At 36.7% G+C, this 14548-nt stretch overlaps 1 protein-coding gene across 1 annotated transcript in view; it reads left to right on the forward strand.

Annotated features, from left to right (window-relative positions):
- The first annotated feature begins 2313 nt into the window (after positions 1 to 2313).
- Positions 2314 to 14548, forward strand: part of LOC109109982 (cortactin-binding protein 2-like) — a 43582-nt gene continuing 31347 nt past the window's right edge. The window contains exons 1-2 of the mRNA XM_042744070.1: positions 2314 to 2643; positions 6146 to 6253. Coding sequence (XP_042600004.1) covers positions 2563 to 2643; positions 6146 to 6253 — 189 coding nt within the window. The 5' untranslated portion in view covers positions 2314 to 2562. The remainder of the gene's footprint in view (positions 2644 to 6145; positions 6254 to 14548) is intronic.

Below are 14548 nucleotides of genomic sequence, written 5' to 3' on the forward strand. Positions count from 1 at the left end.
AAATTCTTAAATCATCAAGGTAAACAATGCTCCCCTATCCCTATAGCCACACAGAATTAATATGTAAGAGCAAAAAATGTCTTTTTCATAATTATAATAAACCTGTATATTTACTTTTCAAGATTCATATTTAATAGGAGAGCACTAACTTTATATTTTATATTTTGCCTCAATTTGAACGTTCTGCCCTGTCATGATTTTACCCACAAATGTTTTGACCTGAGATTTTCAAGTGGCTGATTCTAAGCAAATACAGGTCCTTCTCAAAAAATTAGCATATTGTGATAAAAGTTCATTATTTTCCATAATGTAATGATAAAATTAAACTTTCATATATTTTAGATTCATTGCACACCAACTGAAAATATTTCAGGTCTTTTATTGTTTTTAATACTGATGATTTTGGCATACAGCTCATGAAAACCCAAAATTCCTATCTCAAAAAATTAGCATATCATGAAAAGGTTCTCTAAATGAGCTATTAACCTAATCATCTGAATCAACTAATTAACTCTAAACACCTGCAAAAGATTCCTGAGGCTTTTAAAAAACTCCCAGCCTGGTTCATTACTCAAAACCGCAATCATGGGTAAGACTGCCGACCTGACTGCTGTCCAGAAGGCCATCATTGACACCCTCAAGCGAGAGGGTAAGACACAGAAAGAAAATTTCTGAACGAATAGGCTGTTCCCAGAGTGCTGTATCAAGGCACCTCAGTGGGAAGTCTGTGGGAAGGAAAAAGTGTGGCAAAAAACGCTGCACAACGAGAAGAGGTGACCGGACCCTGAGGAAGATTGTGGAGAAGGACCGATTCCAGACGTTGGGGGACCTGCGGAAGCAGTAGACTGAGTCTGGAGTAGAAACATCAAGAGCCACCGTGCACAGGCGTGTGCTTTTGAACCAGAAAAACAGCGGGCAGAGAAGCGCCTGACCTGGGCTACAGAGAAGCAGCACTGGACTGTTGCTCAGTGGTCCAAAGTACTTTTTTCAGATGAAAGCAAATTTTGCATGTCATTCGGAAATCAATGTGCCAGAGTCTGGAGGAAGACTGGGGAGAAGAAATGCCAAAATGCCTGAAGTCCAGTGTCAAGTACCCACAGTCAGTGATGGTCTGGGGTGCCATGTCAGCTGCTGGTGTTGGTCCACTGTGTTTTATCAAGGGCAGGGTCAATGCAGCTAGCTATCAGGAGATTTTGGAGCACTTCATGCTTCCATCTGCTGAAAAGCTTTATGGAGATGAAGATTTCGTTTTTCAGCACGACCTGGCACCTGCTCACAGTGCCAAAACCACTGGTAAATGGTTTTACTGACCATGGTATTACTGTGCTCAATTGGCCTGCCAACTCTCCTGACCTGAACCCCATAGAGAATCTGTGGGATATTGTGAAGAGAAAGTTGAGAGACGCAAGACCCAACACTCTGGATGAGCTTAAGGCCGCTATCGAAGCATCCTGGGCCTCCATAACACCTCAGCAGTGCCACAGGCTGATTGCCTCCATGCCACGCCGCATTGAAGCAGTCATTTCTGCAAACGGATTCCCGACCAAGTATTGAGTGCATAACTGAACATAATTATTTGAAGGTTGACTTTTTTTGTATTAGAAACACTTTTCTTTTATTGGTCGGATGAAATATGCTAATTTTTTGAGATAGGAATTTTGGGTTTTCATGAGCTGTATGCCAAAATCATCAGTATTAAAACAATAAAAGACCTGAAATATTTCAGTTGGTGTGCAATGAATCTAAAATATATGAAAGTTTAATTTTTATCATTACATTATGGAAAATAATGAACTTTTATCACAGGTGAGAAGGACCTGTATATGGCAAACTCAGGGAAGCATTATTCATTTCACCATCATTCCCTTTGTCATTTTGAGTTGTTTGCTGTTCTTTTCTCTCCTCACCTGTGTGGGCAGCCTTCATAATGTTATTTAATGAAGTGCAATCTGCTTTAGTGTTCACATGCTCCATCAAACACTAAATGTAATAAAATTTGTATTATTCATGTGGGGAACAGCCATCAGTTTCCTTTCCATCCGTTTTTAACGTTTTGAACGAAAATAGCTGTTCAGTAGGCCTATATTATTTCTCTCTTGAAATTTGTTACATAGTTCTAGGTGAATCCAAACCAGCCATTTATTGAGCTCACATTTTGAACGACTTCATAATGCGTTTTTGTGATTCAAAGGCATCTCCTAACATTAAGTTCCATTCATCATCTTCATCTTCACCACATCTTCAAATACAAAATCCACTGGCGACAGAGAGGTTAACCCGAGCAGTTCAAAAATAGGATCGCGTTCATGTCACTCCCTCAAAGGCTGTAGGTTCACACCTCTTTTCAGGTTTACATCTGGACTGAGCTGCACAACCTGCTCCCCGTCAAAATCTAGCTCTCAGAGTACATCCACAGCCCTGCTTAACGTATTTACAGCTGGAAGATGAATTATCGGCTCTCTGCGATTCTTTTGCAGCAGTGTAATAGTTAAATCAGTGCCGAATGCGTTATTTGATGTGGTGTGTGGTGCCTAAGCTTGAACAGTCCTCTACAGTGAGAAGATGGCGTCGGACGGAGCGAAAGGGGAGCAGCCACCTCCGCTACAAACACTGGTAACCACTGGCCATGGAAGCGTCGAGGCGGTGAGAGACATTTTTAAGAATAAAATGAAATCTTGTCCGCCGCAATGATCGTTACCGCGAATGTTAATTATGACAGGGAATGAATGGGATTAATAGAACAGGAATCGTGCAGTGCTGTGAATCATAACTATCAGTGAATGTGTTACGGTGGTCCGTCTGTATAAGGAGGAGATGGAAAGATTTTGGGGGGAAATACTTTGTTATAATGTGACATTAAGATTTCCTGTCGTATCCTTTATCTCGGGCAGAGCACAATGCTGTATGAAGTAAGAGGGTTTTTTTTCTTATTGTAAGCTATCTTTAATGTGCAGCTGCGCACGATTTAATATATTACCATGGTAAGCCTAGATAGTGGTTACCCTACAAATATTGCATATTTACCAGTCGCGTTTATTATAGGTGCTAGATGTTGTCACGTTTCGAAATACTATTACAATTGAAATCGAGGTATTCTTATGAACAGTTTTTTTAGCGTTAATGTTTAATTATATATATATATATATATATATATATATATATATATATATATATATATATATATATATATATATTACACTTACGAAGATTAACCATGGAATTGATTATCATTTGTATAACCACAGTTACTATAAATAGTTAAAATGTTTTTAGTGTGGTTAGTGTATGGTTACCATGGTTAATTTCTGGTTACCATGGTTTAACTATACTATGTTTTTTGGTTTTTTTTTTTGCTTTATTTGTGGTAAAACCATGGTTATATATATATATATATATATATATATATATATATATATATATATATATATATATATATATATATATATTTTTTTTTTTTTTTTTTTTTTTTGCTCTATATATAGATATATATATATAGAGAGCAAAAAAATAAAGCAAAAAAAAAAACAACAACAGCAAAAATCTATCTATCTATCTATCTATCTATCTATCTATCTATCTATATATGTTTTTTTATTTTGATCATATATATATATATAGTTAATATCGCTATTTATATATATTGTATTTTTTAAATTATGCATCAAATAAAATATACTCTCTATATACACACATACAAATATATATATATATATATATATATATATATATATATATACATATATATATATATATATTAGACATACAAATATTTATATCAGTGTAATACATTTATAAAGTGTAATAAATTAAGTAATAAATTTATATAAAAAATATATACCTGTAAATACTTATAATGTGTGTGTGTCTATATTTATTGTTTTATGTATTATACTGTATACATTTTAGATATGTAGATATTATACTAATAATGTCAACGTATTTTACTGATTGATATATATGACATGTTCCTAGATAAAGAGTGCATTATGATTAGAATGCAGCAATAATTGAATTTCACACATTCTGATGACAAGTTTTCAACATATATGGATGAACCTCACTTAACTCCCTTAAAAAAATCAATATTACCCCCAGGAGAGATGCTATAGAGCCCTCTATTACAGTTTGCTCAAAGGTTCTCCTTGCTTTCAAATTTATTGATCTGCATGCGGTGTCTTACGGTAAAGGGTGGTCTTTAGTTTCAGTAGTAAGATTTATCTCATCTTACCATCTATCTTTTTAAATGGATTTGCATGACAGACAAAACATCACTTTTGAGTATTATGAGTATAGCCAGTCATATAGCAAATACTTACAGATTAATGTTTCGGTGATGCACAGAGTGGCACAAAAATGTAGCAAAAAGAGAGATGTAATGAAGCGGAGGCGGGTTGGTCGGTGGGGGGTGTTCACTGGAGATGTTTCTAAATCGGTCTGAATTTTAGTGACTCAGCTGGCATAGTTCAGAGTACTGTGTCACCCAACCGATCTGAGCTGCTTTAACCGCTCGAGGCCCCTTTACATTTAGAGTTGGGTTGAACAGGTGCGCAGACTTCAGCGCTGCCCATTGGCCACTGGCGTGAAGTCATAAATCTCTGTTTTGTGCATCTACCCAGACACCTTTCTCAAGGGCTACAAACCCTTACAGAAGGATGCAAGGTCCATGCATAGTTTATTTGGTGGGATGTTTTGTTTATCAAGTATACTCAAGTGGTCTGACCCCATCCGTACACAATCTGGCTTGAAAAAATAACTGCCTCAACATTACACCATGTTCAAGAAAGCATTGTGCAAGACCTGGTCAACAGCATTTCCCACTGACCAGTATTGACATTTTTTCTTCAACCTCAGCACTCTCGATATTGCTTTATCTGTGGATTTCAACCATTGACTAGGGTTGCAAGTCTCATTATGCTAGAATAATTTCTTCAAGAACAAATCGTAGGTATATTGTACTCTGACATTTGTAGTCTAAGATACAGGAAGATTTCTGAGGAAGATTTTTTGTCTTTGCTACAATCAGTGTTGTGGCTAGGATCACACCTGAAAAACTGGACACAGTTTGATTAACCATTTACTACTCTCTCATTTCTCATTACACAGAGATCAGTCACATGTCCTTCACTCAGTTCTTACATATAGTATATGGAACTGAACATTAGAAATTGGGCTTTGACAAATTAGAACACCTAATGAAGCAAATAATTTGTGGAAAGGTCACTAGAGCTACTGGTCTTAGTTACAGGCCCTAACAATGTGAAAAATCTAAGACATTTTGATTGTGCTAATGTAACTTCCATAGCAGATGAATCTGTATTCAGTCTAGTTATGTCTTATTTTTCTGACTGTTGTTCAGTTGCATAGTCCTCCATGAATCAAGAACAAGTTATACTTTTTTTTTAAAGCTTATATATCAGCCTCACAGAAACAATTTTCTTTGCTTTGTGATAATATCTCAACTTCTGGCTATTTCATTACATATTCCTAATTGAATTACACTGTGGTCTAAATTATTGCCTTCAACTAAGTGCATCGCTGCTGTTTAGTTAATCTTTATCTTATGGAAAAACATAGAACTAAAACCATGGTTCATTAAGGCTGTATAATTCATGAATTGTTTTATTAATAGATCTTTGGACAATTTTTTAATCATCAAGGTGAAAAGTAGGCCCTATTAAATGCAGTATTTGTTTTAAAGATGAAGGTTTATACTTTATCTTTCCATAAAGATTTACTAATCGAGATGAACCAATGTATCATAAACTGTTATATATTTGCCCATAAAATCACCAGTATATCAGACATTAGCATGAAAAAACATGAGCAAGAGTGAAGTACAACAAAAGTATTGTTTGCATTGAAACATCTCAATAATTCCACAATTTTAGTGGCAAAATATATTTTTAAACAAAGTATCTGATGTATTTATTTTTGTTGTTGAAATCGCTACCCAAAGGAACTCAGACAAGACAGAACTTCTGGTTTCAAAAGTAGTTGGTTAATGTTTCAGTGAAAACTTAATACTGTTGGCAGTGAGATTGGTGCCCACTCAACACCTTTTCTGCCAAGGACCTAGTAGACCATCTGAGATATGCAGTGTCATTTTCCTTTAACAAGGCTCGTGTTCTTGCTCTGTGTATTTCAGAAATGCGAGCTGAACATCGACAACCTGAGCAAACCAGAGCTCCTGACCCTTCTGAGCATCATGGAGGGAGAACTTGAGGCCAGAGATCTGGTCATTGAAGCTCTTAGAGTGAGTATGAAATCTCTGCACTTGTACATTCTTACATTTGTGCATACTAGCTGGGGATTCAGGGTTTGTGCAATGATGTTATCCAAATCCCTGTCTCTCTATACACTTTTCTGTGATTTAAAAGGCTAAAAGCCCATAAATAATAATAAAAAAATAATTTAAATTAATAAACCATATACAGTATTAATCACATAGGGTTGCATGTATAGTTCATTTCCTCTCTTTAGATGGTTTTATGAGATTCTGTGGATTTGATGTCATTTAGTTTGTTTTGGATATGTATATCTTGGACTGTAGCCAACATAGATCAATATGGGTTTTGCCATGACAAATTTTAAAATCTGGTTCCCTTCAGTGCTGAATATTTGGTGCACATTGTTGTTTATATTCATCATCATTTTGTTATTTTTCACTAATTTTAGCTTTGATTTCACTGATACACTTCAAAAGTTGGGTTCAGTAAGATTTGTTATTATAAAAATAAATTCCTTTATTCAGAAAGGATGCATTAAATTGATCAAAAGTGATAGTATTTTAAATAAATGCTCTTCTTTTGCACTTTCTAGACATCAAATTTAGTATATTTATGTTTCTACAAAAATATTAAGCAGCACAACTGTTTACAACTTAAGAAATGATTCATGAGCATCAAATCAACAGAGAATGATTAGAATGATTTCTTAAGGATCATGTGAAGTTGAAGACTGTACATTTTACCTTTGCCATCACTGGAAAATATTAAATAAAGTTGTTTTGGATTGTAATAATATTCACAATATGACTGTTTTACTGTATTTCTGGTCATATAAATCCAGCCTTATGATCTTACCGACCCTAAATTTTGTACATTAGTGTACATACAGAGGAGTTTTATATTTTTCACAATCCAAGCACACTTTAACATCATAAGGAGATCTGCAGAAGAGCTGAGTCAAGGGGATTGTAAGGTCACGGTACAGTGTTTGTCCCTATTTGTCTTTTCTTTAAGGTCAGACGTTCACACTGGGGTAAGAGGCCATGTACATCTGATTAAGATTAAAAAAGCATATACTTCCAAAATCGAGGTTAGGAGTGTCACTATATTTTCAGGTGTTCTAGTTTAGGTTGTCTCTGTGTGTTTCTAGGCCAGTGTATTGGGAAAACGATGGGCACACTTTCTGTTTCTCCATCTTAGTCTCCCTTCCTGTCTCTTTTATGCTTAGTTTATGCAGGCCTGTGATGTTCACTTGGGTCATTCACCCTCTTCCGCTTTACTCTGTGGTGGTTTCCATGCATTTTAGAGGCTGTTTTTTCTTGTTATTCTGTTCTCTTGGCTGCAAGTATTTCCCAGCTGGTTTTCCCCCTGCGGATATACTATCTCTTTCTTTCCCTCCCTCATCCCTCATTCCCTTTCCACAGCAACCAGTTCGAGCACAATGGTCTTGTTTGTTTCTTTAGGGAGATAGTGATAGGGCCAAACACATACATACTGACTTTTAGACATACCAATTTAAAAAAGCCAAATAATGACATTTTGTTTGTTTTCTAGGCCATACTGTAAATATTGCATTTGATACATGAGAGATGAAAGCAGCAATCCTATGCATTATTAAGAAGCTTTGCAATTAATTAGCGAGCTGAAAAAGCTGTGTGCAATGTATCGTTTTTCATCAGAAACAATGGTGGGACATAAGCAGATTAACTGTGGAGTCACATGCCTACAAACCCTCGGACTTCAGAGCCAGTCCGTTTAAATCCAGTCACATCAGCTCAGGTTTTGGGCCAGTGTCATCTCGCATTGTATACTAAAATTCACTATAAGACAAATTGGTCTTTAGTGCAGTCAGATCACTTTGAAACCGTGAACAGTCCCATATGGACATCTGGATACAGAATACAGATGCTCACAAGCCATTACATCTCAAGTGTCCTTATTTCCATTCATAAAGCCAGAAGTGTCAAGTGGAGTAATGGCAGGTCTGTGTACAATGGCAGGACTACAGAGCAGCTTTTCTGTCACAGTGTTGTTTATTATTAATCTTCTCCACATACGTTTGTCTTTATGTTATTCTTGTTGAAGAAGAAAAACAGGCTAAAACTAGCATGAGTGTCCATGCTGGTTAAGGTGGGTTAGCACTAGATCTATCATTGCCAAACTGTTCACTTCTCAAGCCCCGTTCACACCACCAGCGATACACAGCGACAGAGCGACATAATCCCATTCATTTTCAATGGAGAGCTGGCGACTTCCGGCGACACGAGCGACATTGAGCGTTGGCGAAGGAATGTGGGCATGTCAAGCGATGTGAGTCAAGTGACAAACTTTAACTTTATGCAAATAAGCAGCGAATTTCGCGAGCGAGAACCAATGGGAGTGAAGTCAGTGGAGAGCACGTGATTCATCTGCTGTAATGGAGAGTTACGGGGTAACTAGGCAACCAGTAGTGAGAACGCCCAGTAGCGACCTCAATTGCCAGTCACAAGCGACAAGCAGTGAAAAAGGTTTTGGAACAGAGCCTGTGTGTACCTCTATGGCCAAAAAGTTCAAAGATATTCTCCTTTTCTTTTTAGTACACTTTCATTGTGAGACCAGGTTTTGTCTCACCAGAACATAAGAGCCTAGACAAAAACCTGACTTGGAATAGAAGACAAAGTGGACTGGAGTTGTGTAGGCTGTCTGGTTGCTTCAGCACTAATGTGATTGGCTGTTTTGTGCCTGTGCCGCTATGATTAGATGGAGCTGTTTAGCTTCTCTGGCACTGCCACGTGAGCTAGTGTCAGGTCATCATCGCTAAATAAAACTGGATACAGGTTCAGAGATAGCAGTTCAGTGCCGCTTTCTCTGCTTGCATATGAGAGATTGTTTGTGACAGTGAACATGTTTAGCCTGTGATGTGAGTTGCTGCCCCAGTTCACGTTCACATGGCTATTACAGGGAGCGTCATACATTTCGATACATTCTTTTTTGTGTGGTGGATGGTAAGAATTATTTCCCTGTGTGACTGATAAAAATAGCACATAAACACACTGTTGTCTGTGTACAAGGGCCAAAATTAACACTCGCCAATCCCCAAATCAATACTACCCACTAACCCAGGGAACTGCAGCATACATGGCTTAAATTAAAACTTTTTGTTTTGGATGATCAGGGTAAATTGCACTTATTTTGTTTTCTGGGAATCATTTAAGTATTTGTGTAGCTATTTAAGTGCAGTACCAAATGAAAAAAATATGAACTTTAAACAAAATAAGAAAAATGTACACATCATCATCCTGTTCAAAAGTTTACACCCTCTGGCTCTACATGCATTTTGTTGCCTTCTTGAGCTTCAGTAAATGTTTCCACCATTTGTAATAGCTGTGTATGAGTGCCTCAATTGCCCTCAGGCTAATTGTGAAAAGATGGATCTCAAAATCATACAGTCAATGTTGGAAAGGGTAAAAATATGCAGAAGATGCTGGAAAACCAAAGAATATGCAGGAGCTGGAGGATTTTTCTGAAGAACAGCAGGCTATCACTATCACAAATTATAAAAACTGTCGTGGATCATCCAGGAAACAACACATATTATTAAGATGTAAGGGTATGTAAACTTTTGAACAGGGTCATTTTTTATGAATTCAGTTATTATTTTGTCTTGTGGAATATATATATATAAACATCTGTTTTGTGAAATAGCTTATTTAGGAGAGTACTAAATAAAAATAACATGCCACTTTCATGATTCATCTTATTTAGTTAAAATGATTAAATATTTGCATATTCTGCAAGGGGTATGTAATCTTTTTATTACAGAAACTGTAAGTATCTGATTATTTTATTAATTATATTATATGTTACCATTAGCAGGTAATTTTGGACAATATTTCTAGCTCTGTCTATAGGTATCTGAATGTTGCATGCAAATCAAAGAGAACAGCTTGGAGCTGTTTGTGTTATGTCAGGGTATTTGACTCTCTCTCTCTCCCTCCTCCCTTCCTCATTTTACATTCTATCTGTCAAATGCACGAAGCAGAACCGTAATTCCACATGCACGTGTCTGTAAAAGCAGCTTAACTGATCCTCGTGCTGCCATTCGGTGAGGCTGAGGACAGTCAGCTGAGTGTTTGTGTGTGTGTGGGTGGCTGGCTGGATGGATGGACAGAAGCGCATGATATGAGAACACTATCCAAACAGTTGAAAATCAATTGAATTTATAGACCCCCTTCCATCCAAGGTATTTTTCTGCTCCCTCTCATTTATTTAGAAGTGCACTTTCAATCATTTGTAAACTCGAAAGATAAAGAATCATTGCAAAGTACTGGAAATCTTAAATAAGCAGAATAAATCAAGCACCGCAAGCATCTGAGTCAGTCATTTTGTTTGCTTTTACCCTAATGGCTTTAGATTTGCCTGAACATTTAAGCAAGATTCACTAGAAAAGAGCGCTGAACCAGTATGTTTCAAGCTTTTTAGTGCAGAAGTGAAAGAAGGGGGTGACCACCATTTCACAAAGTCAACTGAGTCATCAAATATAGTAGGTGGGAATACAAACAGAGGTCTTCGCGTTCAACAGGCAGAAATAAAGAAAGTTCAGAAAAACAATTCATTTGAGAATTTGGAAATGTCAGAATTGATTTTAAATTTGGTTTAGCCGGGGCTAAAGGATGCCAGCACATACTTGGCTGTGTTGTTTTGAACATGATGTTGTTTAACATTGGCAGGGAGCATCCCGTTTGGGTGATTAGTTGTTTGAGTGAGCACTGGTCATGGGCACCATGTTAACTTGCTGTTATTTCTGGCTGCAGGCCAGCTGAAGACCAGCCCTGTTGATGTGACAGCCGCCGCTCCACCGGGCTCTGTTTGAGAGAGATTAGGGTTATGATGTGGAAATGTTGTCTTAACCCTCACAGCCTAACAGCACACAGATGCTCAAATATCTAATAGGGCCTTTCGCACTGCGAAAACCTTTTCATAGTACCAGAACTAATTGAGGAACTTTCAATCGCTTTACGTATACGTCGACATTCCATGTCCATTATTGTAAAACCCACGAGACACAACAAAAACACAGCTCCAATCACAGCATCCTCCATCCTCTTGTTGTTAACAAATGACGTCGCTGTCGACCGGCTTATGTCACTTTCTAGTACACACGGTCAATGTGAATGCGACCGTATAAATGGTTCTGGGAAATAGTTTGTGCAAAATCGTCCCAGTACTTTAGTACTGTACATTTAGTTCTGGAACTAAAGCGGTGCGAAAGGCCCTGTAGTTACGCTATCACATTGAAGTCCTGATGCACCATAATGTGTCAGATTTACTATATTAGGTTAGGTATTTTTGAACTGTGTATTCCCACAAAAGTTTATATTAAACTGTTTATCAGATGGTAGAGAAATGGTATCACTCACAAGGGAAAATTCATATATTTATTTTGTTTGCGATGGCAGATAAACAGAGTAGAAGGTATGTAAATTTGACACAAAAGAAAGCTGTGAGATATGAGAATACAGTCTGTTGAATGTCATGTTGTTTTATACCAAGTAATTATGTCCTTCTATGTGTAATTTTCACCACCCAGAAGTTATTTTGTGTATTTTTAATATTTTGACAGCTGACTGCGTGCCACATACTGAACAGAATGTACTCTCAGCCTGTACCATCTCTTGCTGTTTTGTTTTTGTTAGCAGAAAATTAAATAGTTTATGAGTTCACTTCCAGAATATAAATTTCCTAAAAATTTACTCACCCCCATCATGTCATCAAAGACTAGAGACTTTCTTCGGTCACAAAGAAATTAAGTTTTTTGAGGAAAACGTTCCAGGATTTTGCTCCATCACTTCAGTGGCGGCCAATGGGTTGAATATCCAAATTCAAGTTTCATTATTAAAATAATCATCATTATTTTCAATTTTTTTTGTAAAGGGCGTTTGGCTTTCTTTGTACGTCTAACGTGACTATGTAATGTGTGAGGTCAGGCTATTAAAAGTATAATATTTTAGGGTTTTTTTTAGAAAATGACTGATCGTTTCATAGATAAGACCCTTATTCCTTGGCTGGGATTGTATAGAGCCTTTTGAAGCAGCACTGAAACTGCAGTTCTGACCTTTGACCCACTGGGTCCCACTGAAGTACATTATATGGAGAAAAATCCTGGAATGTTTTCCTCAAAAACCTTAATTTATTTTCAACTGAAGAAAGAACATCTTGGATGACATGGAGGTGTGTAAATTATCAGGAAATCTTTATTCAGGAAATGAACTAATCTTTTAAAAAATTTGGCGTAGTATGATTTTTCTTCTTTTTTTAAGAAATAAATACTTCAAGGTTTAAGAATGCATTAAATTAATCAAACAAGACTGTAAAGACTTTTACATTGTTAAAAAATTTTTTTTTAATTTTCTTTTTTTTTTGTTTTCAAATAAATGCTCTTTTGAACTTTCTATTCATTAACAAATCCACAAAATTATGAAACTGTTTTGGACATTGATAATAATAAGAAATGTTTCCATTTAGGGATGATTTCTGAAGGATCATGTAACACTGAATTTAGTTTTGCTATCACGAGAATAAATTACATTTATTTGCAATTACATAAATGACATTACAGTTACATAATTATAATCACATATTACTTTTTTTTTAAACATCAGATGAAGTCTAAAATACCTATTTCAAACACAAACACATTCTTACCAGCCCCAATATTCCAAATGGTATAATATGTGCATAGCAAACTGTTGCTGCTTGTAAAATGTCTGGTTTAATCAGCCTGATTTAAATATGTAGATCAGAGGTTACTTTATCTCTTTGTTGTTCTGTATGGCAGTCATGATGGGTTAGAGTCATTGTGACAGACTTCAGGGGTATCCAGAACAAACAGGCCTTTGTCGATGTGTAGCCCTTCTGGGGCTGTTTTGTCCTTCCCACTGTCTGAGGAGATATGACACTGTTCTGAAATTAGGCTGAGACAAGATCCTTCTAGCATATAATTTGCTGTCCGTAGTCCTTGGAGAACAGAAAGGTAAGTGTCCGTGCTTACCCTTATAACTGGCTGCCTTTAAAAGCATCCCCTTTAAAGTACTGCTACTAAAGCATTTTTGTCTATTGCACTGAATCTTACATTGTTACCTGTGGGCCCCTATTCACCTTGTCTGAGATTCAGTACATCCTCAGGGTTACGAGCCCAGATCTTGAACTACTCTGCCACACCACCTTTCTTTTTCCTTCCTTAAAACTTAACAGCCAAACCGAAATGAGGCAGGAGCTGTTTAAAATGTCAGTGTGGATGAGGCCAGGCTGTTTCTCACTGAGAGCTGAATGGTAGTTTAGTCACTCCAGGCGCCAGTTACTGGTCCTCTGCCAGCCTCCTTCCCAACCTCAACCGCTCATGTCCTTATATTTCATCGAGCACTCTGTTGTTGTCAAAGCTGTGGTTATTACATTTCATGACAACCTTAGTTACCTCCTCAAGAACAAGGCCGGACATCTCTATTACTGTATGAAATGAAAACATTATTTTGAATGTGACCTGTCCTTATACCATGAAATTGCTTGCAGAATGTGGCTTTGTTTTTTTGTGTTGACCAACTTCCGTTAGAAACAGAAAGTTTGGATGGGATCATCCCTTTTTATTTTGAACATTATGTCAGCAGTGAACAATGATTTGCAACTTGCTAGATGCTTTCAAGCAATATCAAGATATCAAGGTTACATTAAAAAAAGGCTTCTCTTGACCTTTTTCCATTTGCAGTTTTTTCCATTCCACTGCCCTGCGTCTCCTATTTTTAAAAGTAAAAATGCATTTTGTCAACTTTTAGGAGTAAACTAACATACACACACACACACATATATATATATGTATATATATACTGTATATATATATGGCTCCAGAGCTAACAGACATGGACTAAACACCACAAAACTCATTGATTTGATTTGACTTTTGATTTCATTGGACTTTAAGAGACTTTCTTTTCATTCTTGAATTCCTGAGCTTTACGTGTGTGAGAATTTACTATCAGGCCAAAATGTGCCACATACTTGTGCTTCCCCTCAGACTACATTAAGTACATCCTTAAAATAAATATGTTTGTTTTATTAAGCTACCCTGAAGGCTAAGCAGACAAATATAATCTAGTAAACGTTGCCTCAGGCTCATGGATATAGCTACGAATATCTATTCTCCTGAATATTTTACCAAGTCAGGGCAGGTGTTAATTTCCTGGACTGGTGCAAGAATCAGTTCTGGTAAAGAAACAAGTAGTATTTGCAGTCTACTGTATGGAGCAGTGCTTTATTCATTGGCTTTTTGAAATAAGCTGACATATTTA

The sequence above is a fragment of the Cyprinus carpio genome, chromosome B18 (genome assembly GCF_018340385.1).
Source record: "Cyprinus carpio isolate SPL01 chromosome B18, ASM1834038v1, whole genome shotgun sequence".
NCBI lineage: Eukaryota > Metazoa > Chordata > Actinopteri > Cypriniformes > Cyprinidae > Cyprinus > Cyprinus carpio.